Source organism: Terrapene carolina, unplaced genomic scaffold (genome assembly GCF_002925995.2).
Source record: "Terrapene carolina triunguis isolate 2854851 unplaced genomic scaffold, T_m_triunguis-2.0 Scaffold96, whole genome shotgun sequence".
Lineage (NCBI taxonomy): Eukaryota > Metazoa > Chordata > Testudines > Emydidae > Terrapene > Terrapene triunguis.
The window spans coordinates 68,898,015-68,919,676 of record NW_020664447.1 but is presented as its reverse complement, the minus strand read 5'-3'; the positions used below and the strand labels follow the sequence as shown (position 1 = coordinate 68,919,676).

The following is a 21,662-nucleotide window of genomic DNA, read 5'->3' as shown; positions in this document are numbered from 1 at the left end:
TGGATCTCTTGTGTGGACTGGTCCAGGCTGAGGTTGATGGTGGGGAGGAAATTGTTGAAGTCCAGGTGGAATTCTTCAAGAGCCTCCTTTCCGTGGGTCCATATGATGAAGATGTCATCAATGTAGCGCAAGTAGAGGAGGGGCACTAGGGGACGAGAGCTGAGGAAGCGTTGTTCTAAGTCAGCCATAAAAATGTTGGCATACTGTGGGGCCATGCGGGTACCCATAGCAGTGCCACTGACTTGAAGGTATAAGTTGTCCCCAAATCTGAAGTGGTTGTGGGTGAGGACAAAGTCACAAAGCTCAGCCACCAGGCTTGCTATGGCCTCATCAGGGATACTGTTCCTGACAGCTTGTAGTCCATCCTCATGTGGAATATTGGTGTAAAGTGCTTCTACATCCATGGTGGCCAGGATGGTGTTTTCAGGAAGAACACCAATGCATTGTAGTTTCCTCAGGAAGTCGGTGGTGTCTCGAAGGTAGCTGGGAGTGCTGGTAGCGTAGGGTCTGAGGAGAGAGTCCAAATAGCCAGATAATCCTGCTGTAAGAGTGCCAATGCCTGAAATGATGGGGCGTCCAGGGTTTCCGGGTTTAAGGATCTTGGGTAGCAGATAGAATACCCCTGGTCAGGGTTCTGGGGGTGTGTCCATGTAGATTTGTTCCCGTACTGTAGCTGGGAATTTCTTGAGCAGATGGTGTACTTTCTTTTGGTATTCCTCAGTAGGATCAGAGGATAGTGGCCTGTAGAATGTGGTCTTGGAGAGTTGCCTGGCAGCCAATCTGTTCATTATGACTACAGCACCTCCTTTGTCAGCCCCTTTGATAATGTCAGAGTTGTTTCTGAGGCTGTGGATGGCATTGCGTTCTGTACGGCTGAGGTTATGGGACAAGTGATGTTTGTCCACAATTTCAGCCTGTGCACGTCTGCGGAAGCACTCTATGTAGAGGTCCAGTCTGTCATTTCGACCGTCAGTAGGAGTCCACGCAGAGTTGTTCTTCTTGTAGTGTTGGTAGGAGGGTTCCTGTGGGTCAGTGCACTGTTCAGTGGTGCGTTGAAAATATTCCTTGAGTCGGAGACGACGAAAGTAGGCTTCCAGATCACCGCAGACCTGTATCGTGTTCGTGGGGATGGTGGGACAGAAAGAGAGTCCCCGAGATAGGACAGACTCTTCTGCTGGGCTATGTGTGTGGTTGGAAAGATTGACAATGTTGTTAGATGAGTTGAGGGTACCACTGTTGTAGCCCCCTGTGGCAGGTAGGAGTTTAGATAGCTTACTGTCCTTTTTCCTCTGCAGAGAAGTGAAGTGTGCATTGTAAATGGCTTGTCTCATTTTTGTAAAGTCCAGCCACATGGAAGTTTGTGTGGAAGGTTGGTATTGTATGAGAGTCTCCAGTTCTGAGAGCTCATTCTTGATCTTCTCCTGTCTGCTGTACAGGATGCTGATCAGGTGGTTCCTCAGTTTCTTTGAGAGTGTGTGGCACAGTCTCTCACCATAGTCAGTGTAGTATGTTGATTGCAATGGATTTTTTACCTTCAGTCCATTTGGTATTATGTCCATCTGTTTGCATTTGGAGAGGATGATGATGTCTGTCTGTATCTGTGCAAGTTTTTTGTTGAGGTTGATGGATTTCCACTCCATACGGCTAAATTTAGTGCCTTGCATGGTGTCAAGTATCAGGGGGTAGCCGTGTTAGTCTGTATCTACAAAAACAACAAGGAGTCTGGTGGCACCTTAAAGACTAACAGATTTATTGAAACCCTGATTGAATTGGCCCTGTCAACACTGGTTCTCCACTTGCGAAGTAACTCTCTGCTCTCCATGTGTCAGTATATAATGCCTGCATCTGTAACTTTCACTCTATGCATCCGAAGAAGTGAGGTTTTTACTCATGAAAGCTTATGCCCAAATAAATCTGTTAGTCTTTAAGGTGCCACCAGACTCCTTGTTGTTTTTGTAGATACAGATTAACACGGCTACCCCCTGAACTTTGGGTAAGTCACTTAGGTCCTGATCCTGCAAACACTTACGTATGTGCTTGTTTCTATGCACGTAAATAGTCTTGTTGACTGCAAAGGAACTACTTGTGTGTAAAGTTAAGCATGTTCATTAGTGTTTGCAGGATTAGGTCTTAACCTCAATGAGACCAACTGTCTCTATGTGTAAAACAGTAAATACTGGCCCAATTCTGCAGCTTGGTTTGCAGTCCTGTCTAAATTCAAGATATTATGGTTAAGGCTAAGATTTTTGTCATGGTTACTTTTAGTAAAAGTCACGGACGTGTCACAGGCAATAAACAAAAATTCACAGAAGCCATGACCTATCTGTGACTTTTGCTGCTGCAGCTCCATTTTTTCCACCACCAACGTGATGGCTGGGAGCTGTGGGGTTCCCACTCCGACCATGGTGGCTGAGAGCTGCAGGGTGACCATATTTCCAAAAGAGACAATGGGACACCCCAGCTGCTCGCCTGAGGCATCCCCCTTGTCCCCGCGTCCCTCCCCCCCCCCCCCCCCCCCGGTGAGGCTGTCGCCCATTACTGGAACCCCAAGGAGGGCCCCCTCAGGAGTTTGTCACCTGTGGCTGGAAGTTTGCAGGCGGCCCCTTGTTGCTGATGTTGCCTGTGGCTGGAACCCTGCCAGGGCCCCACTGGCTGTCAGCTCCAGACTCCTGCAGACCCTGGGGCTGAAGCCGAGAATGTCAAGGAGGTCTCAGGACCTCCATGACCTAAATGTAGCCTTAATTATGGTTACGAATACAGTAACTTGAAGGTATGTCCTGTTTGTGTGGTGATAACTTTTCTGGGACCTAAATTCTGAGGCTGAACAATCAACTCTTATTACTCCAAGGTGTGGTAGCTGCCAAGAGTAAACACCCTTGTTAAGTTAAGAGGAAACAACTAATTATACTGAAATGACTAAACAATTTGAGGGTACTTCCTCTTTGATTAGCCTAGATTATGGTTATTACCATCTTGTTGTTTCTGTTGGGAGTTTATTTAATTTTGGAAATAGCAATTACTGAGATTCCCTCTTATTGCTATTCTGAAATAGCTAATGATTAAATATTTTGGGATATTGGGCTAGAACTGGAAGGTTGGGTTTTTTTTTTCTAGTTTAAAGGTGGATAAAGTGAAGGATTGAGGTGGTCATAATTATTGTGGGTAGTAAATCCTGAAGGCAATATTGAATCAGAGTGCAAAAGTATGTATACTTCATGACTTCTGAAAATTACTGTATATTTTAGTTGGCAATTGCAGAGTATCCTTGCTCTCTAGCTTGTTAAGATTGTTCCATTTCAATACAATTAATATCCTAAGGTTTGCCTAGGATGCAAGTTTATGGTTCTAAATTCTTTAGATAATCCAGTAAAACACTTTTATACCAGTAAAGCTGTCCATTTAGAGGTTTGTACCACTTAACTATATCAATGTCTGCACTGATCTAGTTACAGCAGTACCAAAACTCTACAGACAGGCCCTAAGTGCCAGGTAGGAGTAGTAGTTGCTCAATAATAACTTGTGCTGTGCCCTGAGAGGGCAATATGCCACTTTCAAATAGCTGTTCCCTTGGCTTCAGCCCTATAGAGCATAGTTTCTGTGTTAGAGAGAGAAGTAGCTATGGAGGTTTTTGATGGGGAGCGGGGAAGAGACATGATGTAGCTGCCTTTGCCTTCTGTGTACTCAGTCATCTGGAAAATGGTCTTTTTTGCCCCTTTTACACTGAATTTGGGAATGTAGCATATGACCTCTTATATGTAGAAATTACTTTACCCACTACAGAAATTAATCAGTTATGGTTCTGAATTGTTGAGATAAATGAATATAAGCACCTTTATACCAGTAAAACTGTCCATTTAGAAGGCTGTACCACTTTAACTATATCCGTGTCTAAACAGGGGTCTCAAACACGTGGGCCGCATGCAGAGTTATTTCCTGTGGCCCACCATAGCTCCCCTGAAAAGGTGTCAGTAATGTGGCCCGCGGGCCAATGTACTAGTCCTCATGTGGCCTTCGTGGTAATTTGAGTTTGAGATCCCAGGTCTAAACTGATATAATTACATCAGTACCAACCCTCAAACTTGCAAACCTTTTTAGTTTTTTGAAGGAACATGGTCACTTTGAAATCTAGGCAACTTAAAATAGTATTGTCCTACATCAGCCTCTGGACCGCCGTACACATTTTTTGGCTTTACCTTGACATCTTCCTATTTTGTTAACTTTGCTGTGCTAAAGATCCCAAACAGGAAAACATACTAATAACTACAAGAGAGACCATGAAACTGACTGGAAACCAAGTACTCTCAATTGCACAAAATAAATAAACTGGAAAAAGAGGAATAGCTTTTCCCTCTAATCTTTCACTTGCATTAATCGTAGGTGATTGTAATAATAATAGGTAAAATATTCAGATAGAAATGTGACGAAGTTGATGGTGATGCACTTTTTAGTTGGACATTCTTCTGCTTATAGTGGGAATCTATATTCATTGATATTTTTTTCTCCTTTTTTAAAGCCAAATTTTGGTGCCTCTTTGCATATTCTGAAAGTAGAGATTGGTGGTGATGGACAGTCAACAGGTATGAATTCTTGGGGGACTGGGCTTACTGTTTTTATGCAGATCATTCTTCACTTCAAATGGTGTGGCGATGCAATAGATGAAATACTACCAGTTTAGTGATAAACATTGTGATGAACATTTCACCTCATTTGAAATAGCAAGACTCTACATGATACACTTGGAACTGCACTACCATGTCTAAAAATGTTTGCTACTAGCAGGTTTCTAGTACCATTTCTCGAATTGGTGTGGGAAGGGTCTTTTTTTACAAAAGAACTGTGGTACAGACCGTTACTTAGTATAGGTATGTCTATACTACCCACCGGATCTGCGGGCAGCGATTGATCCAGCGGGGGGTCGATTTATCGCATCTAGTCTAGATGCGATAAATCGACCCTCGAGTGCTCTCCCATCGACTCCTGTACTCCACCGCCATGAGAGGCGCAGGCGGAGTTGACAGGGGAGCAGCAGCAGTCGACTCACCGCAGTGAAGACACCGTGGGGAGTGGGTCTAATTATATCAACTTCAGCTACGTTATTCATGTAGCTGAAGTTGCGTAGCTTAAATCGATTTCCCTCCCTCTAGTGGAGACCAGGGCTATGGTGTATTCTAGAACAAAATAATATCTGCTCCCAATGGACAGGGAGATCGTGCTAGTGAGCTGTATTGTAGGGTTCCAGCCATAATATTGAATAGCTTTAGTGTTTCTCAGGTGTCAGCTCCGCTGTGTGAACTAGATATAAACCTTACTTCCAACAAGATAGTTCTTTGTTCTGCTTCCTTATTTGGAAGTCACACATGCCTAAGAAAATCAGTGTCTGTGACATAAAGATGAGTGGTGTGTTAATTGAGTTTGATTGATATGAGTATTGTCTGTCTTAATGCTCCATTTTCATACTTTTTGACAGCTCTGGCGAGGTGTGCAAGTGCGACTATTACTGACTAGATTCTGGGCATTAAACGTTAATACTCTTGTACCTACAGTCCTGGATGTCTAAAAGTCCACTTTTTTGACAGGAATTAATTGATGTTCAACAGAGATTGTCAGTCAGTACGTTGCTGGCAGAAAAAGTGGACTCATGCGTGTCCACAGACAGACAGACACACACACACACACACATATAGCTCTTCATCTTGAAAATACTGTACTAACACTATTTAGTCCTGGTAAGTAGTGTCTTGGTTTTCAGATGAGGAAACTGAGGTACAGAGATGAAGGGACTTGCCCTTGGCCTTGGTCTGTGACAGCCAGGACTGGAACTCAGGAGTTCTTGGCTCACAGTCCTGTATGTGCTTGCATACTCAGTCTATGTCTAACACACACATCACTGTAGTTTCTGGCCATTCTCTAAAAAATGAGATTTGCTATTATCCCTCTAATGGGGAGAACTATCTTCCCCTATTACTGCCACAATTTTAAAGTGTTCAAATCCTAATGGTTTGCCGATTATCTGACTTGCATTGTTCAGTGGTGGTCAGTGTGTAACTGCACAAAACTTGAGTTTATCTTTTGCTAAAACAATTGAATATTATGTGGTGAATCCCAAAACTTCTTCCAGCAGTGGAGAAACCCCTCAGTAATACTAGTCCAAATCTTATATGAAAGGGAAACTTTTCATTATTATGATATAATGTAGTTTTAACTGAACTCTTGGTTTCATAACAAGTTTCCTCCCCTTGTGTTTCTCTTGCCCCCAAGAAGTAAACATGCAGTAATCTGTGCCACGCTGCCTGTTGTTTCTCAGCTCAGAGTCCTTCCATGATGGTGAAAATATTTTTTTGTTCTCCTCCTGATACTATTGTGATAATGTTCATGCTGTGATTCCTTGGCCCAAAATAATATTGAAGATAGACTTAGCGTCACAGTAATTGGGGAGATAAAAGATCGACTAGATCATCAATCAATCCTTCTGCAAGGATAGGGCATAGTCCCTTTGACAGAAAACATATTCATGTTAAACTGATACTGTACTTGATCATGGTCAACAGACATAGGCTATGTCTACACTTATACGGCATGTAGAATACAGATCCTGCACGTCAATAGCAGTGTGGATAGTGAACTGCGGCTTTGTAGAGTGTTGCATTACACAACTGAACCCCCAGGGTATATGGTCTACACACTCAAGCTCTGCTTCCCTTATCAACACTACTATTTTCAGCGGTTTAGTGTCTTGCTGCCTCCCCGCTGCCTGAGTCTTTCCCTGTCACAGTTAGTCTCCAGCAAGGGAAAATTGTGGGGAAAGGATATGGCAGCTCCCCCCTGCTGGAGCATTCCCTCACTGTAGTGAAAGGTTCTAGCAGCGGTTAGCCAGAGTCTTTTCCTGCTGCTGGAGTCTTTTGCCATGTGTAGCTACACGCCGCAGTGCCTTTCAGTGCGGTGTGTAGCTACGTGTGTAGTGCCTATACTCTACATCAGTGGTTCTCAAACTAGGGCCGCCGCTTGTTCAGGGAAAGCCCCTGGTGGGCCGGGCCGGTTTGTTTACCTGCTGCGTCCGCAGGTTTGGCCGATTGCGGCTCCCACTGGTTGCGGTTCGCCGCTCCAGGCCAATGGGGGCTGCAGGAAGCGGCGCGGGCCGAGGGAGTTTGAGAACCACTGCTCTACATGCCACTGTAAGTATAGCCACAGCCTAACATCTGCACTGCAATCAAAGGTGTAATTGCAACATGTGCAGACGTACTTGACTAGCTTTAATTTAGCTAGCATAAGTACCAATAGCAGTGCAGCTGCTGCAGCGTGGGCTGTAGAAGCCCACCCAGGACTCTGGGTACTTACTTAGGCAGCTAGCCCATGGTGCCTGTGGCTATCGGTACGCGCACTAAGTAGATTAAAGATAGCTGGGGTATGTCTACATGTGCTGCAGTCACACCTCTGCTTGCAGAGGTGATGTACTCTAAGAGGGAGGGATGGCTAGTCATTCATGTTGGCTTCCATTGTTCACTTTGCTTTCAAATTTACTTCAAAGAATGCATGAACTGTGCTTGCGGTAATTGCCTAGATATTATGGTGATGAGCAATATTAAAAAAACCCTTAAGATACACAGGAATTTGTCATGACACAGAAAACAATTTAGTGAGATATCTTTGTTGTTTCCTCTGTAGATGGTACTGAACCCTCCCACATGCACTATGAAAACGATGAGAATTATTTCCGGGGCTATGAGTGGTGGCTAATGAAAGAAGCTAAAAAGAGGAACCCCAACATTAAATTGATTGGTAAGGGCTTGGGTTTTCTCAATTGTTCTGTCTTCCGGTTTTCAAACACGATTTCATACCTGGCTCATTCTTAATTGGCTCCTTAGCGTTAATGAAACAAAGTATTCTTTGTCACATTAGCCAGTGTACAGTCAGAGTTCCTCCAATTTGCCTTACCTCTCCTTTTAAAGAATATTATTGTGTGAATTTTGTAAGGTTTTATTGTGACAACGCCTTGTGTTTGGGGTGTGTGTGTGGTTTTTTTTGTTTTTGTTTTTTTTCTCTTCTCCCCAGTGCTGGGTGATATTTATGTTTGGCCTAAATCACTAAACTAAAACAGTATGAGAGTGTCACACTGTGAGATCCAAAGGCTAGAGACAATACATTCAAGACTAAGAATCCCCCACATTATGCGTGCTCATTCTTCCTTTTTCCCAGATACCCTTTTTAGGAGGAATCTTTTCTAATCCTACACAAAATAAACTAACTTTTCATATCTTCCAGGACTCTATTTATTTCCTTCAGACTTCTATCAAATGCTTTCAAAAACTAGCTCAAGCAAATGTGCTTTGACTTCTGATTTTTCACCTCAAATGGGTAGACAAGTTCTGTGAGGCCTTCACTGTTCTGTTCAATTCAAGTCAGAGCCCTGTGTCTCCAGCTGTGGAATCTATCTGTTGCCACTGAAATGTGTTCCAAACTAGAAGTTGTCATTTAAACTAAAAAATGGTTTCTATTCTTTTATGGCTGCAAAGAAAATGTTCCAAACCTGAACTGAACGTAAACCAATGCAGTGATTTGGAGTGGGTGTCTGAGTTACCAAGCTCATGTGTAATTCCATAATTCGAAACCCACCTCCCATGTTCCAAATGACCCTAGAATTCCTTACCCCGTTGCCAAAACCTCCGGCTTCCCCTCTGACACATCTTTAATCCAGTTATAAGATGTTAATTCTTAGTCTATGGCAATTTGAAAATGAGAGACTTAGAGGCAGAGTAAATTAAATTGAATTTAATATCAAAATAATGAAAAACCCTATATTTGTATATGAAAATGAATAATATAATTCAGTAAAAAGCTTCATTGACAAATTTACTGCAGGTTGCTGTGGACTTTCTAATCTACTTAATCAAAGCGCCTTAACTACAGAATCTTCCTGGAGAGCTGATAGGTCCACCTTGCCACTGCACCACTATTATGCTCACACCAAAGTTGCCCCTAAAAAGTACAGGAGCAGCTGGAGGAGGAGCTCTCTTTCTCCTCACCAAGGTCCTGTGGCCTCAGGGTCGGCAGAGCTGTCCCCCATCACTTGTTGTGGCAGAGCTGTCCCCCCTCCCTCGTTGTAACGAATCCCTAGCTATACCAAACAAATGGCTTGGATCCCCAGGGGTTCGTTATAGCGAGGGTGTACGTAATTTATGTCTCCACTATTTATTCAGTTTATACAGTTTGCCTGTTTGATAAACTCAGTATGAACATTCGTATTGCAATATAAGTGTTGCCGAAATAAGATTGCATACAGATACACATAGGAAAATCTCTCCAAGCACAGGTTTACAGCAAGTCTATTGTCTTTAAGTGTTAACATATTTGCTATTTTAATCTTCTTAATGGCTGAAATCATTTTGAGTTCTTGGAAACCAATCTCTATGCTGTCTCCCTCCTATTTGATCACTGGTTTACTGTCACACCTGTTCTGATACCTTGCTCTCGTGCATTTCTTCACCTGCGTAATGACCACACTGCCTTCTCTGCCCCCTGAACCATTTGCACTGTCTCAAAGTTCTGACTGGAAAAGTTGCCTACATCATGAATTATGCTGTTTTGTAGTTTAGTGTTGCTTAATAGTTTATAGTCAGGAATATTTGGAGAGAACCATCTTTATATATTAAGAATGAGTGAATGATGGAGCTCTTCCTCCCATAGGGAAATTTAATGGTGCATCACTGCAAGGGTCAAGAACTAGATTACTGTGGGAGTACCTAGAGTCTACAGACGAGGATCAGAAATCCGTTGTGTTGTATAAACATAGAGTAAAAGACAGTCCCTGTCCTGAAAAGCCCACAGAAACTTCGGAAGCAGAATTAAAATTTTTTTTTTATATAATCATTGAAAAGAAAACAGACCAGTTATGGTACAAGAATTAAAATAGGACCAAATCCTGCTTGCCTTACTTGAGAGATTAGTCCCATTCACTGCAGTGGGCTAAAAGCCTATGGTGAGCAGGATCAGACTCTTGTGTTGAGATACAACAGAATGGATTGCTTGATCCTGCAGTTCAAGAATAGTGGGTTTAATTATTATTATTATTATTTATTTTTTTACTCGATGTAACTCATCATTTGAGCCAGTCAAGCATGAGATGTTGGGTAGATGATTGTCATTGCCTAAAGATAGATTCTTAGGTGAAAAGATTTCACTAAGGATGTACAGCTTGTGCTAGATTCTCAGCTAGTGTAAATGAAGCATAATTTCATTGAAGTCAATGGAACTACACTGATTTGCAGTGAGGCTCTTTCCTTGCATCTTTCAGTTAATATAGGCGGTGGCTTGCTCTTGTTTCTGACTGATGTATGCAGTGCGCCTAATTAACTGTCCTTCTCTTTTGATTTTTCTCTTTGTAGGGTTACCTTGGGCATTTCCTGGATGGATAGGGAGGGGTCAGAACTGGCCCTATAATCATCCGGATGTCACTGTTTACTATATTGTTTCCTGGATTCTAGGTGCCAAGCAGTATCACAATTTGGACATTGATTATATTGGGGTCAGTAAAGTACACATCTCAAATTTCTGTTTGTTTGTTTGTCTGTTTCATAGTTGTTCTTTGTTAGTCCCTGATTTTGATTCTCCTCTCCCATCTCCCAATCACTCTGTGGCAGCCAGTTAACAAATCATTCCATATCCAGAGCTTTGTTTGCCTCTGGTTTCTGGTGGAGCAGGCAGAAGTCACATGGGCTGGCTTTGTTTTGCTATTCTTAGGCCTTGGCTTCACTCGGGGCTTCACAGTGCTGCCGCGGCAGCGCTGTGAAGCGCGAGTGTAGTCGCGCCGCCAGTGCTGCGAGAGAGCTCTCGCAGCGCTGTATGTACTCCACCTCTCCGAGGGGAATAGCTTGCAGCACTGTGAGCGAGCGTGCAGCGCTGCAGGCTCTGATTACACTGATGCTTTACAGCGCTGTACTCGCTGCGCTCAGGGGGGTGTTTTTTCACCCCCCTGAGCGCAGCAAGTTGCAGCACTGTACACCGCCGGTGTAGCCAAGGCCTTAGTGGATGCAATGCTGATTTTCAATATTTGAGGGTTCTGTACTCTAAACTGTATAAAATGAATGTCTGACTTTGTCTTGTTCAGTTTGAAGTTCATAGATAGTAACTCAAAATGTGTTAAGTGAGGTTTGAGAACTTTCCAAACCTAGGTTATATGACCTATGTCAGGGACCGGCAACCTTTGGCACGCGGCTTACCCTGGCGAGCCCCATGCCAAAGGTTGCCGATCCCTGACCTATGTAATGCAGTGATGTGCTGACAATATTTTGCAAAGGAGCAACAACATACAACTTCTCCCTTAGCTTGTGATAAACAACGTGATCCTGAGGTGCATGTGTCTGTAAGAGAGTAGAGGGACTGTGCTGTTTGTTTTCTTATTTAAACAGATTCTTTCTTATAGCTAGAATGAAGGAAAGTGGCAGATCACCTGAGATCTGGGGACTTTGCCTCTGATTTCAGTGGAATTTCACCCACATGTTACAGGACTGAACTTGGTCCACTGACTATTTTGAAGCTGTAGCAGTGTGCTCAACTTGTTAAATATGAAGGGGTGGAAACCTAGTTTGGAATTCTGAAACTGCAGTCCATGGACCCCAGAGTTCACACACACACCTTTCAGCAGCACAGAGAATGTGTTATCTGATTTGTTTGCCTCAGCTGGAGGCTATTTCCACCCCTGGATATTGTTAAGTCCTTTCTGCCTGGGTAGATTTTTATATCCCCCATGGTCAGTAAATGAGGATGATATTTCTGAAGGGCAGTTTTATTTCTGTTTTGCCTTTGGAATATTCACTTCCCTGCGAATAGCATGGAGCTCTTGGTGTCTAAATTTCCCATAATTATTTGAGTTATGCTGTGTTTGGCTTCAGCATTATATATTGTACAGTAAACACTGTTTGACCTTTATAAAGTTGATGGAAATATTTCTAAGTGGAAGCTTCATTTCTGTAGACTATATGCTCTTGGTGATATTTTGTGTGGTAGAACCCTTTGGTTATGATGTCTTAAAAATGGGGAAATAGCGAAGACTGTATTGAGCAAGAGAAACTCATTGCCAGTTAGCTGTTTTAACGGTTTCATAGCCACCTCTTCTTGCAGAAGATGTGGTACAGATTAGATACCATCAATTGTTTTCTTAATATATGAGGAACTTCAGAAGCCTTTTCAATGCATGTGTTTTGATGGGACTTCTGAAATCAGTCCGGTAACGTTAGAACGTGCAAGTTCAAATCTGCAGTCATAGGCTTGTGTAAATGTAGAAACCTACTAATAGGCAAGTTATTCCTTTTCAGAAGGAAGGTAGGTAGTTATGTCTAGGGGCCTTTGAACTTTATTTAAAGCTGCCACCTTTAGAGCCAATGACAAAAACAAGTGGAGTTGCTCTCTCCTTACACAAGAATCTGAAGCCACAGAATTCAGTTACAATAGTGGCTGTATAATTTTACAGATTAAAACTTTTTCTTTTTTGTATTGATGTGATTAATTTTACTCTTCAGACTAATACGTTTATTTTTGAAATTGCTTTTTATGTTCTGTTCTATAGATATGGAATGAAAGGTCATTTAATTGCAAATATATCAAGGTATGTAATGATTTTATCTCTTACAATTAATATGGGAATGTACAGTGCTACTATATTTTATCAGTATGTGTAAATGACTTTTGAAACTTAGAAATAAAGTGTTTTGGCAGTTGTATGTAGGTTGATCAGCTCTTCTGAATTTGACTGAGTTAGGGTCCAATTCTGCAAGTAGAGCCCTGCGCGGGACTATTTTTTAATCCCACTCCTGTCCCGCCCTGCAATACCCACTCCCTTCTGTTCCCACTTGCAAAAACCTTATATCCCACAAATCCTGCAAGAGACAGATTTCCCCATGTTACACTAAAAAATCCCCCCAAAACCCCACAGTTGATTTTATATATAAATGGAATTCGGACACAATTTTCACCACTAAAAGAATAAAACAAATCTTGCTTAAACCATGTAAAAAATACTTACTCTTCTGTTAGAAAGAGAGTTGATGTTTATTATATCTCTCGCTTACATTTAAGTATTAAAACCTTTATTTAAAAAATATGGCTTTACATTGCTGAAATTCTATTTATGACAAACTGACAAGAGATTTAGTGTGTTTTCTGAAAATTACTGCAGTCTGTTTCCCCTCACCCCCCAATCCCACCTGCAACAAAGTACATTTTTCCTGCTCCCACTATTATGGCAGTGGGTCCTGCGGGATCCCAGTCCTGCTGCAGGGCTCTGCCTGCAAATACACTGCCCACTAAACTCCCATTGTCGCCCATAGTGGTTCCAGGCGTGAAGTGCCTTCAGGGTCAGATCCCTCTCTTCAAATTTAAGTGGCTGAAATAAAATTGCTTTGAAGTCAGGATAGTATCACCTTAAATTGTGGATGGTAATGCTCTCATGTGAGGAAGTTACATATGGAACTCTCATCCCTAATGGAAACTCCAGTAGACACCATTAGGATCCTTCAGGGTGGTCACTTTTGATTTCTGCTGGCTGCTACTGAAGGGCCTGTAGCCCAGTAGACATGTTGCATTGTTCCAAAACCTAGTTGCCAACTGGAACCAGTTGAAAATCTACAGAACTTCCACTGGGAATGATAACATCATCCTTTATCTTACCACCACAGAACTCGTATAAGGTTCTCATTATGGTACCAATTATAAGTTCTTAATGAAATGCAGAGTATATGTTTAATTCTATTTGTCATGGTTGAACTGGAAGTTTTCTCACAAATACCCATGGTACCTAATCATGGGAACTACATACCACTTCCAAAGCTAAATTCTGCAAGAGGCCAAACTTCAACACCCATTTAAAATAAAGGGAAGTTAAAGTAGCTCAGCCCTTCACATGACAAGGCCCTGATGGTGACTCAAAACCAAAAATACTCACCGTTGACAGAAGATGTGCAGTAGGGCATGTAACATTAAAGTGGAATTTTATTAAGGCAGGTAAACGGTTTCTACCTTAAATTCAATTCTCTTTTGTTGCATTTTAATCTTTAGGAAATAAAATTTGTTTTTCTCTTATAATCCAGTATTAAATTTATTATCTATGGAGTGACATTGAATTTTCCATAGAAGTGAACAAGGATTGGATCCCAGACTAGATTACTCTATTAATTCTAGAACTGCTATAGATCTTTGCCATAGAGTTTATAGTTTTTTCTACGCATGATTATATTAGAACTGAGTCAGGCCAATAGTTCTAATGTAATTATTGGTAAATCTTAATATTGTTGGGTTTCATTCACTATATTGGGCCTGAACAATTGGATAGATAATTTATTATAGAAACTGTGGGGGATTTTTTAATGTTATTTTTTGACTTCCATATGTCTTAACTTTATGAACACAGGCAAATTTCTTAACACTTATTTCTCTGTGTTCTTCATGTTCACTTTCTTCTGTTATACAGAAAACATTCCCTTTTTCACATTCCACCTTTGCTTGCCATACAATTTTAAATCCAAGCAAAGCTAACTTGGCACTTCAGCAATAAAGGCCTCTATTCAGCAGTACAGACTTGCAGTCATTGAGGCAGTTTTCTGAGAAAAGCTTTGTGGCCGATTGAATTGTTTGACTTTTAACTTGGCCCAACTACATGTGAGTTCTTCTGAAACTAGATTTTGTTTATCCCATACGCCTATTATTAGAAAAATGCTGTTGGTTTACTCTGAAACCACAGAGTATTTTAGTTAACTAAGTCTAAACGTGGCCCGCTAATAGGATAGATCACTTTAGTCAAAATCTCTCTCCTTAAGAAGGAAACTATCTGCTCTTTGCTCAGGAGCTGGGGTTGGCTTAAATAGAGCACTGCTCACTCTTGAAAATAAAGGGCACGATCCTGCAAGGTGATGAGTGCCATCCACTGCCATTTAATTTAATAGGAGTTGAGGATACTGAACACCTGTTGGGATTAAGTCTTTCGGAACAGTGTCATCCATTGAGGAGGAAGAGGATTTTTTACTGTACCATATACTAGCCTTACATTTGCAGCTCCTCATTGGTTAGTGGATAGGCTATGGTTGGGTAAAGCTTTCCTTAGACAAATGTGTCTTGTCCCTATATGCTGGATTTTGCCTGATCTGCCGGGAGAAGAGAGGATTTTGTCTCTACTTCCAAGTGGGTATTTAACTCTTATGAAGAGGACATAATCCTACCATGTGCCAGAATAAACTAATACAGCTGCAGTTTAGTTCTGTCACTGTTTTAGTAGCTTGGCTTCCTAGACCCTCCAAATTTTGGATAAGATTCTGCCAGCCTTGCTCACCTTGAATAGAACCTGACTCAAAATAGTCCTATTAAAGTCCTAAAAGTAAATAAGGTTGGCAGAATCTGTCCCCATGATATGCAGTTGGTATTATCCCTTAAACCAGTGGTCCTCAACCTGTTTATCATTGTGGGCTGCCGGTTGAGAACCATGGCATCCCCCACCCTGAAACTGCCCACAGTCCCCTATGCCCAGCGCCCCTGTCCAGGGCGGGGCCAGGAGTGGAGCCCTGAGCATGGACCGAACAGCCGGACCCCACTGCCACAACGTGGGGTCGGGACCCATGGCCAGCCAGCAGCCGGGACCCCCAGCAGCTGGGCAAGGAGCGGGGCACCCAGGGGGCCAGCAGCCAAGACCCGAGAAGGGGGCCCAGGAAAGGAACCTCACCTAAAACCTCGGGCAAATCCGTAGTTCCCAGACCGCCCCCCCCCCCCCAACCTATCCACAGACCCACTCTCCTGCCCTCTGCCCCACTGCGGCACTCGCTAGCCTCCTGCTGGCAGGAGCGCTGGTGCAGGCTGCAAGACCCTGTCTCCCCTTTAGCAAGACCAGCCAGACCAGAGCAGAAAATTTAGAATTTTTTTTTTAACGCACAGCTGGGCTGCAGCTGTGGGCTAATTGGGCTGCATGCAGCCCGTGGGCGGTGCGTTGAGAACCACTGCCTTAAACCATAAGTCGTCTTAGGGACCACCTCTATAGTAGGTGGGATTAGCCTGGGACAGTGTTTCCCAAACTTGGGACGCCGCTTGTATAGGGAAAGCCCCTGGCGGGCCGGGCCGGTTTGTTTACCTGCCGCGTCCACAGGTCCGGCTGATCGCGGCTCCCACGATTCGCTGCTCCAGGCCAATGGGAGCTGCTGGAAGCGGCGCGGGCCGAGGGACTGTAACTCATATATTTTAAAAAAAAAAAAAAATTAGAGGTTTAACAACCTCTGGGATAAGTAGTTACAAAAAACAGGATTATTGACATATTTTCTGTAAGGAATATATGATATTCACACTTGGTGATATCATGTGATACACTATATTTACCATGCTACTTGTTTTGCCCACCATTCTGTGTACCTGATACTTATTCTGATGTTTCAAATCAGCATCTTTGACCTTTAAATTCACACCCGCAGCATCTACATGGGGAAGTTACAGCACAGGTTGGTGTGCACTTCTATTCACATCCCCCTGAGTCTGAACTTCCGGGCATTGTAGACATGTCCTTAAATCAGCTATCATATTTAAAAGTCCAGTTGTCACAGAAATAGTGTTCTTCTGGCTTCACTCCCCTCCTCCTGCTGAAAATAATTACACTACTGAATTGGTAATAGTCCATCCTTGCTGAGTTAAGAGGTTTGTGATCTGGTATCTTACAACAACACTTCAGGCCTAGAAATGGAAGTGCTGTACCAATTATTAGAGAAGATTCCTAGTGCTTACGCTAGCCCATGAAAGACCTGACATCTGACTTTTAAATATGCAATGTTATATGTAGTCATTTTCTGTTTCAACTGTGCAGAACTCAGAAGGAATGCAGTTAGTAATGGAGTCTGGATTTACATTTGGAGGGATTAAAAACATTGCAATTTTCAAAACATTTTTTTTCTATAACATGTGTAGCACATTCAGGATAGGTGACTGTGTGATATGCTGTTAAAGATTTTTATCGACGTGAACTTGGAATGACCTCCTTTATGGCTTTTGCTCTTGTGAGTAATGCAGCCTCACTGATTCATGCAGATAAAACCTCTGTATCACACTATACTCCATGTACTCCACATGTTGTATTAGCCAGGAAAAACTACTATTTTTTTCTTATCTAAAACTGAGTACACCTTATCAACAACTTCTGTAAGCTGAGGAATGAATAATTTTAATTAGGAGTGTAAGCTTTAGAATCAGGTTTCTGGCATGAGAACTCCTGATTACAAGTTCAAAATATGCTTTTGGGAAATGTTTTCTACCCTTGAGGATAAGTCCTATTTTCCATTAAATTCTGTAACTTTTCTTGTTTTTTAACCATCTCCGACAATGTTATAAGACTTGTATCCCTGATATAGAACTATATAGTATGGTTCAAACAACCTAGAAAAAGGAATTTATTATTTTGTTAAATTCTAGAAGTTACTCTAAAAACCTATGTAAAACCCTGTTGGCTTCACCCCTATTAAATTGCATAGGACTTTTCCATAGGGGTAATATTCATTGAAAACTCTTTCAAGGCCTGATCCTGCACCCTTTAAAGTCAATGGGAGTTTTGACATTGACTTCAGTGAATGCAGAATTGAGACCATAGTGAGTATGACAGCAATGTTCAAGAATGATTGACTGGCAGGTTTGAGAATGGTCTTTGGTTTGTCACCTCAGAAATGCCAAACAGACACTGATAGACACAGGTGCTGGAACTAGGGATGTGGAGGTTGCTGCTGCACCCGCTGGCTTGAAGTGGTTTCCATTATACACAGCAGGATATACGCTTTGGCACATGGCCTGTCAGGGAAATCCGCTGGTGGACCAGCATGGTTTGTTTACCTGCAGCGTCTGCAGGTTCGGCCGATCGCAGCTCCCACTGGCCGCGGTTCGCTGTTCCAGGCCAATGGGAGCTGCAGGAAGCGGTGTGGGCCGATCAATGTGCTGGCCACCGCTTCCCGCAGTCCCCATTGGCCTGGAATGGCAAACCATGCCTAGTGGGAGCTGTGATCGGCTGAACCTGCAGACACTGCAGGTAAACAAACCGTCCAGGCCTGCCAGTGGATTTCCCTGATGAGCCGTGCGCCAAAGGTTGCTTTCCCTGATATACAGGGTTCAGAGTTTGGTTCACTGGCTCTCAGCACCCCAATATAAAAATTGTTCTGGCACCCCTGCTGTTAGAAGTTCTTTGGCATCTGGCAGAGCACCCACTTTGAATTCCTGATCACATGGAAAATACATGACGTGTATGAACTCAGTTGTGCTCTTGCCTGTTGAAACACTTACTGGATACATATTTTTGTTTTTGGTCTAATATCCTGTGTTTTGAAACCTTGGTTAGATACAGTGCAGATCAGTTTGATTAGAATTGCTTAATGTTTCATTATGTTCAGTTTTTAGCATGTGAAGTTAGATTGGTTAATTTAACTGAATTACTTCCCTATGTTTAGAAAAGGAGACAGACCCAGAATTTTAGGAAGATTTACTTTGGAATCACTGGCAGAAAGTTATTCTACAGTTGTGTGAATCTCTTTTAGTGAAGGTCACCTGTTCAGTAAACACTGGTCATCCATAATACTGTTCCAAGCTATTGAATGAGTCACGATCTTTCTCACCGATGGACTAGTTACTGATAGTTTTTATATTTTAGGGCTAGTTGCTTATCAGCTATTTGTATTTCTAGGCTTGGACTTCTGTTGCTGTGTTTTGCTGTGTAATCCCAGGAATATTGCAGCTTCTTCTGGGGAGAAAGAAGAAATATTCCCACATACTATTGTTTTACTCCAGTTACTCTCCACTTTACCTGTCCATAAGATTTTGCAAGACATTTTTTAAAGAGCTTATATAAACTAATCTTCAAGTGAGCGGAAGGAATCTCCCTTGAACCGGTATATGTACTCTTTCTATAGTGCACCTCCATGCCACCTGAGAATGAGGGCACATCTCAGTCCTAAACCTTGTGTTACTAGGCTACTGGGTCAGATCCATAGCTTCTCTAAACCAAAGAAAATAAGTTGTGCAGTTTCTGGCTGAATTGGTAGAACCAAAAGGGAGGATAATTCCACTGTACGATCTTGGTTTAACTGCCACTGGAATATTGTTTGTGGCATGTTCTGGGCATCTCGTTACCAGAAAGATAGTGACAAACCTGAAGAGCGTTCGGAGATGAGCATCAAAAAGTATTAAGATACTGGAGGGATGTTATTTCTATAATATTATTTCTGCTAGCAACTGCAGATAAATGATTGGCAAAGAATCCTGCCCAGAGTACTTTATAGTCTAGCTGAAGGCTTGAGGAGATGTGAAAAAAGACTAAGCTACTGCAAAGTATCCAAACCCTTAAAATATTGGTAGATGTTAGTTTGTTTAAACACTGAGGAGAGAATGGGAGAAATTACTTAAGTAGGTAACAGAGGATATAAATCATTGGGAATAATGGACTAAAATCAGAGAGAATGTAGGCTAAATATTGGGGGAAAAACTAATTGATATGTCTCTTATTCTGTAGAATAATTTCTTAAAGAAAGTGGTAGAAGTACCAACTCTTGAAACATAGTGTATTAGAAAGTGTTCTGTAGGTAGTAATCCTACGCTTGTAGGAATACTAAATGACAGTACAAATCTTTTCCATTTCTAAATTTCAGACTGTTTCCTTTATCCAGACCTCAGAATAAGGGCATGAACAGCTTTCATTTCCACATTTATTATGGTGTTTCCAGCTCTAAACTTCATTGTATGATTAACTTACTACCATCACTGACTCTCTTTTTAGATAAATTCAAATATCCATGGCAATTAGTATACTGACTCAATGCAATCAAGGATCATTGGGCATAGCATACATATTCAGGTGTGTGTGTATATAATTTATATATATAGTCAGAAATAGTACAAGGCATTGAGGAGACTTTACTACTGGAGAAGCATCCATTTGGAGTAATGGTTGTCTGAACTTTGAAGGTAACGATTGTGTTATTGTTCACATGTAATTTCCCCTTTTATATGAGAGCCCCTATTGTTGATGTATCTTACTTGAAAAGCAATATTCCCAATATCTTATTCTACAGTGTATATAATTACTGTAATCTTTCAGATTTATATTGTCGTGATAGCTGGTTGATGAAAGCTATACTTCAAGTGTATTATCTCTTAATAAGATACTTTGCCATACTTTGGACAGAGTGGGTTTAAAGAGCCTTGGTATCATCACTGCAGATGGAGATTGGGACATTTCAAGTGACATGATAGGTGATCCCTATCTTGATGATGCTGTTCAGATAGTAGGGTAAGTGTGGGAGCAAAAGGGAATTTTAGAGAATGTTGGGGGCCAGCTAACAATTTCCCTGCATCTCTAAAAAGTCAGAAACTTTTTTTTAAAAAGTCTAAATTTGGAGTTTGGGATCCATTCAGATTAAGTTGAATTTGTACTCTTACTTTGTGCTTTGCTAGCCTTACAGCATTCCTTTGATTATCTTCTCACAAGAGGCTGAGCCTTACTTATTTCATCCCATGCTTTGACACTTTGCTCAAATCCCTCCTTAAGTGTGGATAAACATCAGTGATTTAAAAAAAAAAAATTAAAAATCAGATTTTTAAAAAATTTTAATTGGGCATTTTTGCTTTTGTTTAAATTATTTTTTCTTTTAAAAATAAACCGGTTTAAAATTAAATCTGAATTTAATACAAAATATGTTAAGACCTAAACCAGTGGTTCTCAACCTAATTGTGGGCTGCATCCAATACTAGCTAAATGGCCCTGAGGATGTCAGGGGCTGCGGCTCTGTGCCGATCGGGCCGCAAGCAGCCCACAGGTTGAGAACCACTGGCTTAAACTTTATTATAATTTAGTTGTAAACGTGAAACATTTTTTGATGAAAGAAGTTTATGTACCCAAAACATTTAAGATTGTTTTGTTTAATAAAAATAATGTATGTGCTACTTTGGGTGTTTAATTAAATTCCAGGTACCATCCTAATGCAGCTTGACACAAATCATGAGTAAAAAGTTAATTATCCAGTAAATAACAATATATCATTCACCATTTTCTAACCTAATAAATATATACAATTAATAAAGAATCTGAAAATATTAAACTACATATTTGCTTAAATAAATATACATAGTTATAATGTACTTTCTTAGGTAGCAAAAAGATGTGCCAAATCTAGTGTAAATGCTGTATTTACTTGTAAATCAACATATTTTAATGGTTATATTAACCAATGAGTGCACCTTTTTAAAGAAAATAACTGAAGTATGAATGAAAAGTTGATTAAAATGGATGATTTAAACCGAGGCTTTCCAGTTGGTGATTTAACTTGCTGATTTAAATTGCCTTGATTTTTAAATCAATCCACCCTGCTCCTTACTTGCTGCTTGCTTCTGTCAGCTAGCTTGACACCATTCCACTGTTCTTGTTTTCTTGCTGATCTTTACTTCCTCAACTACTAAATTTTATTAATGCATTTGAAAGGCCTACAATATGTGCACAATGCAAATAAACTTTATCAAGACTTGTTTGCATATAATACATTCTCCTGACCTTCTACTGTTGTCACTCTTGTCCTTTCCACACCCCTTTTTGTTTCTCATCCCTTGCTGATCTGTGTCTAGGTAAGTTTATCACGACAGGGCTATGTTTCTGGTTTTTAGTGTGCTATGCGCATTCT

The 21,662-nt window shown here is 41.4% G+C and overlaps 1 protein-coding gene across 1 annotated transcript in view; it reads left to right on the top strand.

The window, feature by feature from the left end:
- Window positions 1–21,662, top strand: part of GALC (galactosylceramidase) — a 61,063-nt gene that overhangs the window by 3,717 nt on the left and 35,684 nt on the right. The window contains exons 3-6 of the mRNA XM_026651508.1: window positions 4,514–4,577; window positions 7,663–7,776; window positions 10,380–10,519; window positions 12,560–12,598. Of these exons, the coding sequence (XP_026507293.1) occupies window positions 4,514–4,577; window positions 7,663–7,776; window positions 10,380–10,519; window positions 12,560–12,598 (357 nt within the window). The remainder of the gene's footprint in view (window positions 1–4,513; window positions 4,578–7,662; window positions 7,777–10,379; window positions 10,520–12,559; window positions 12,599–21,662) is intronic.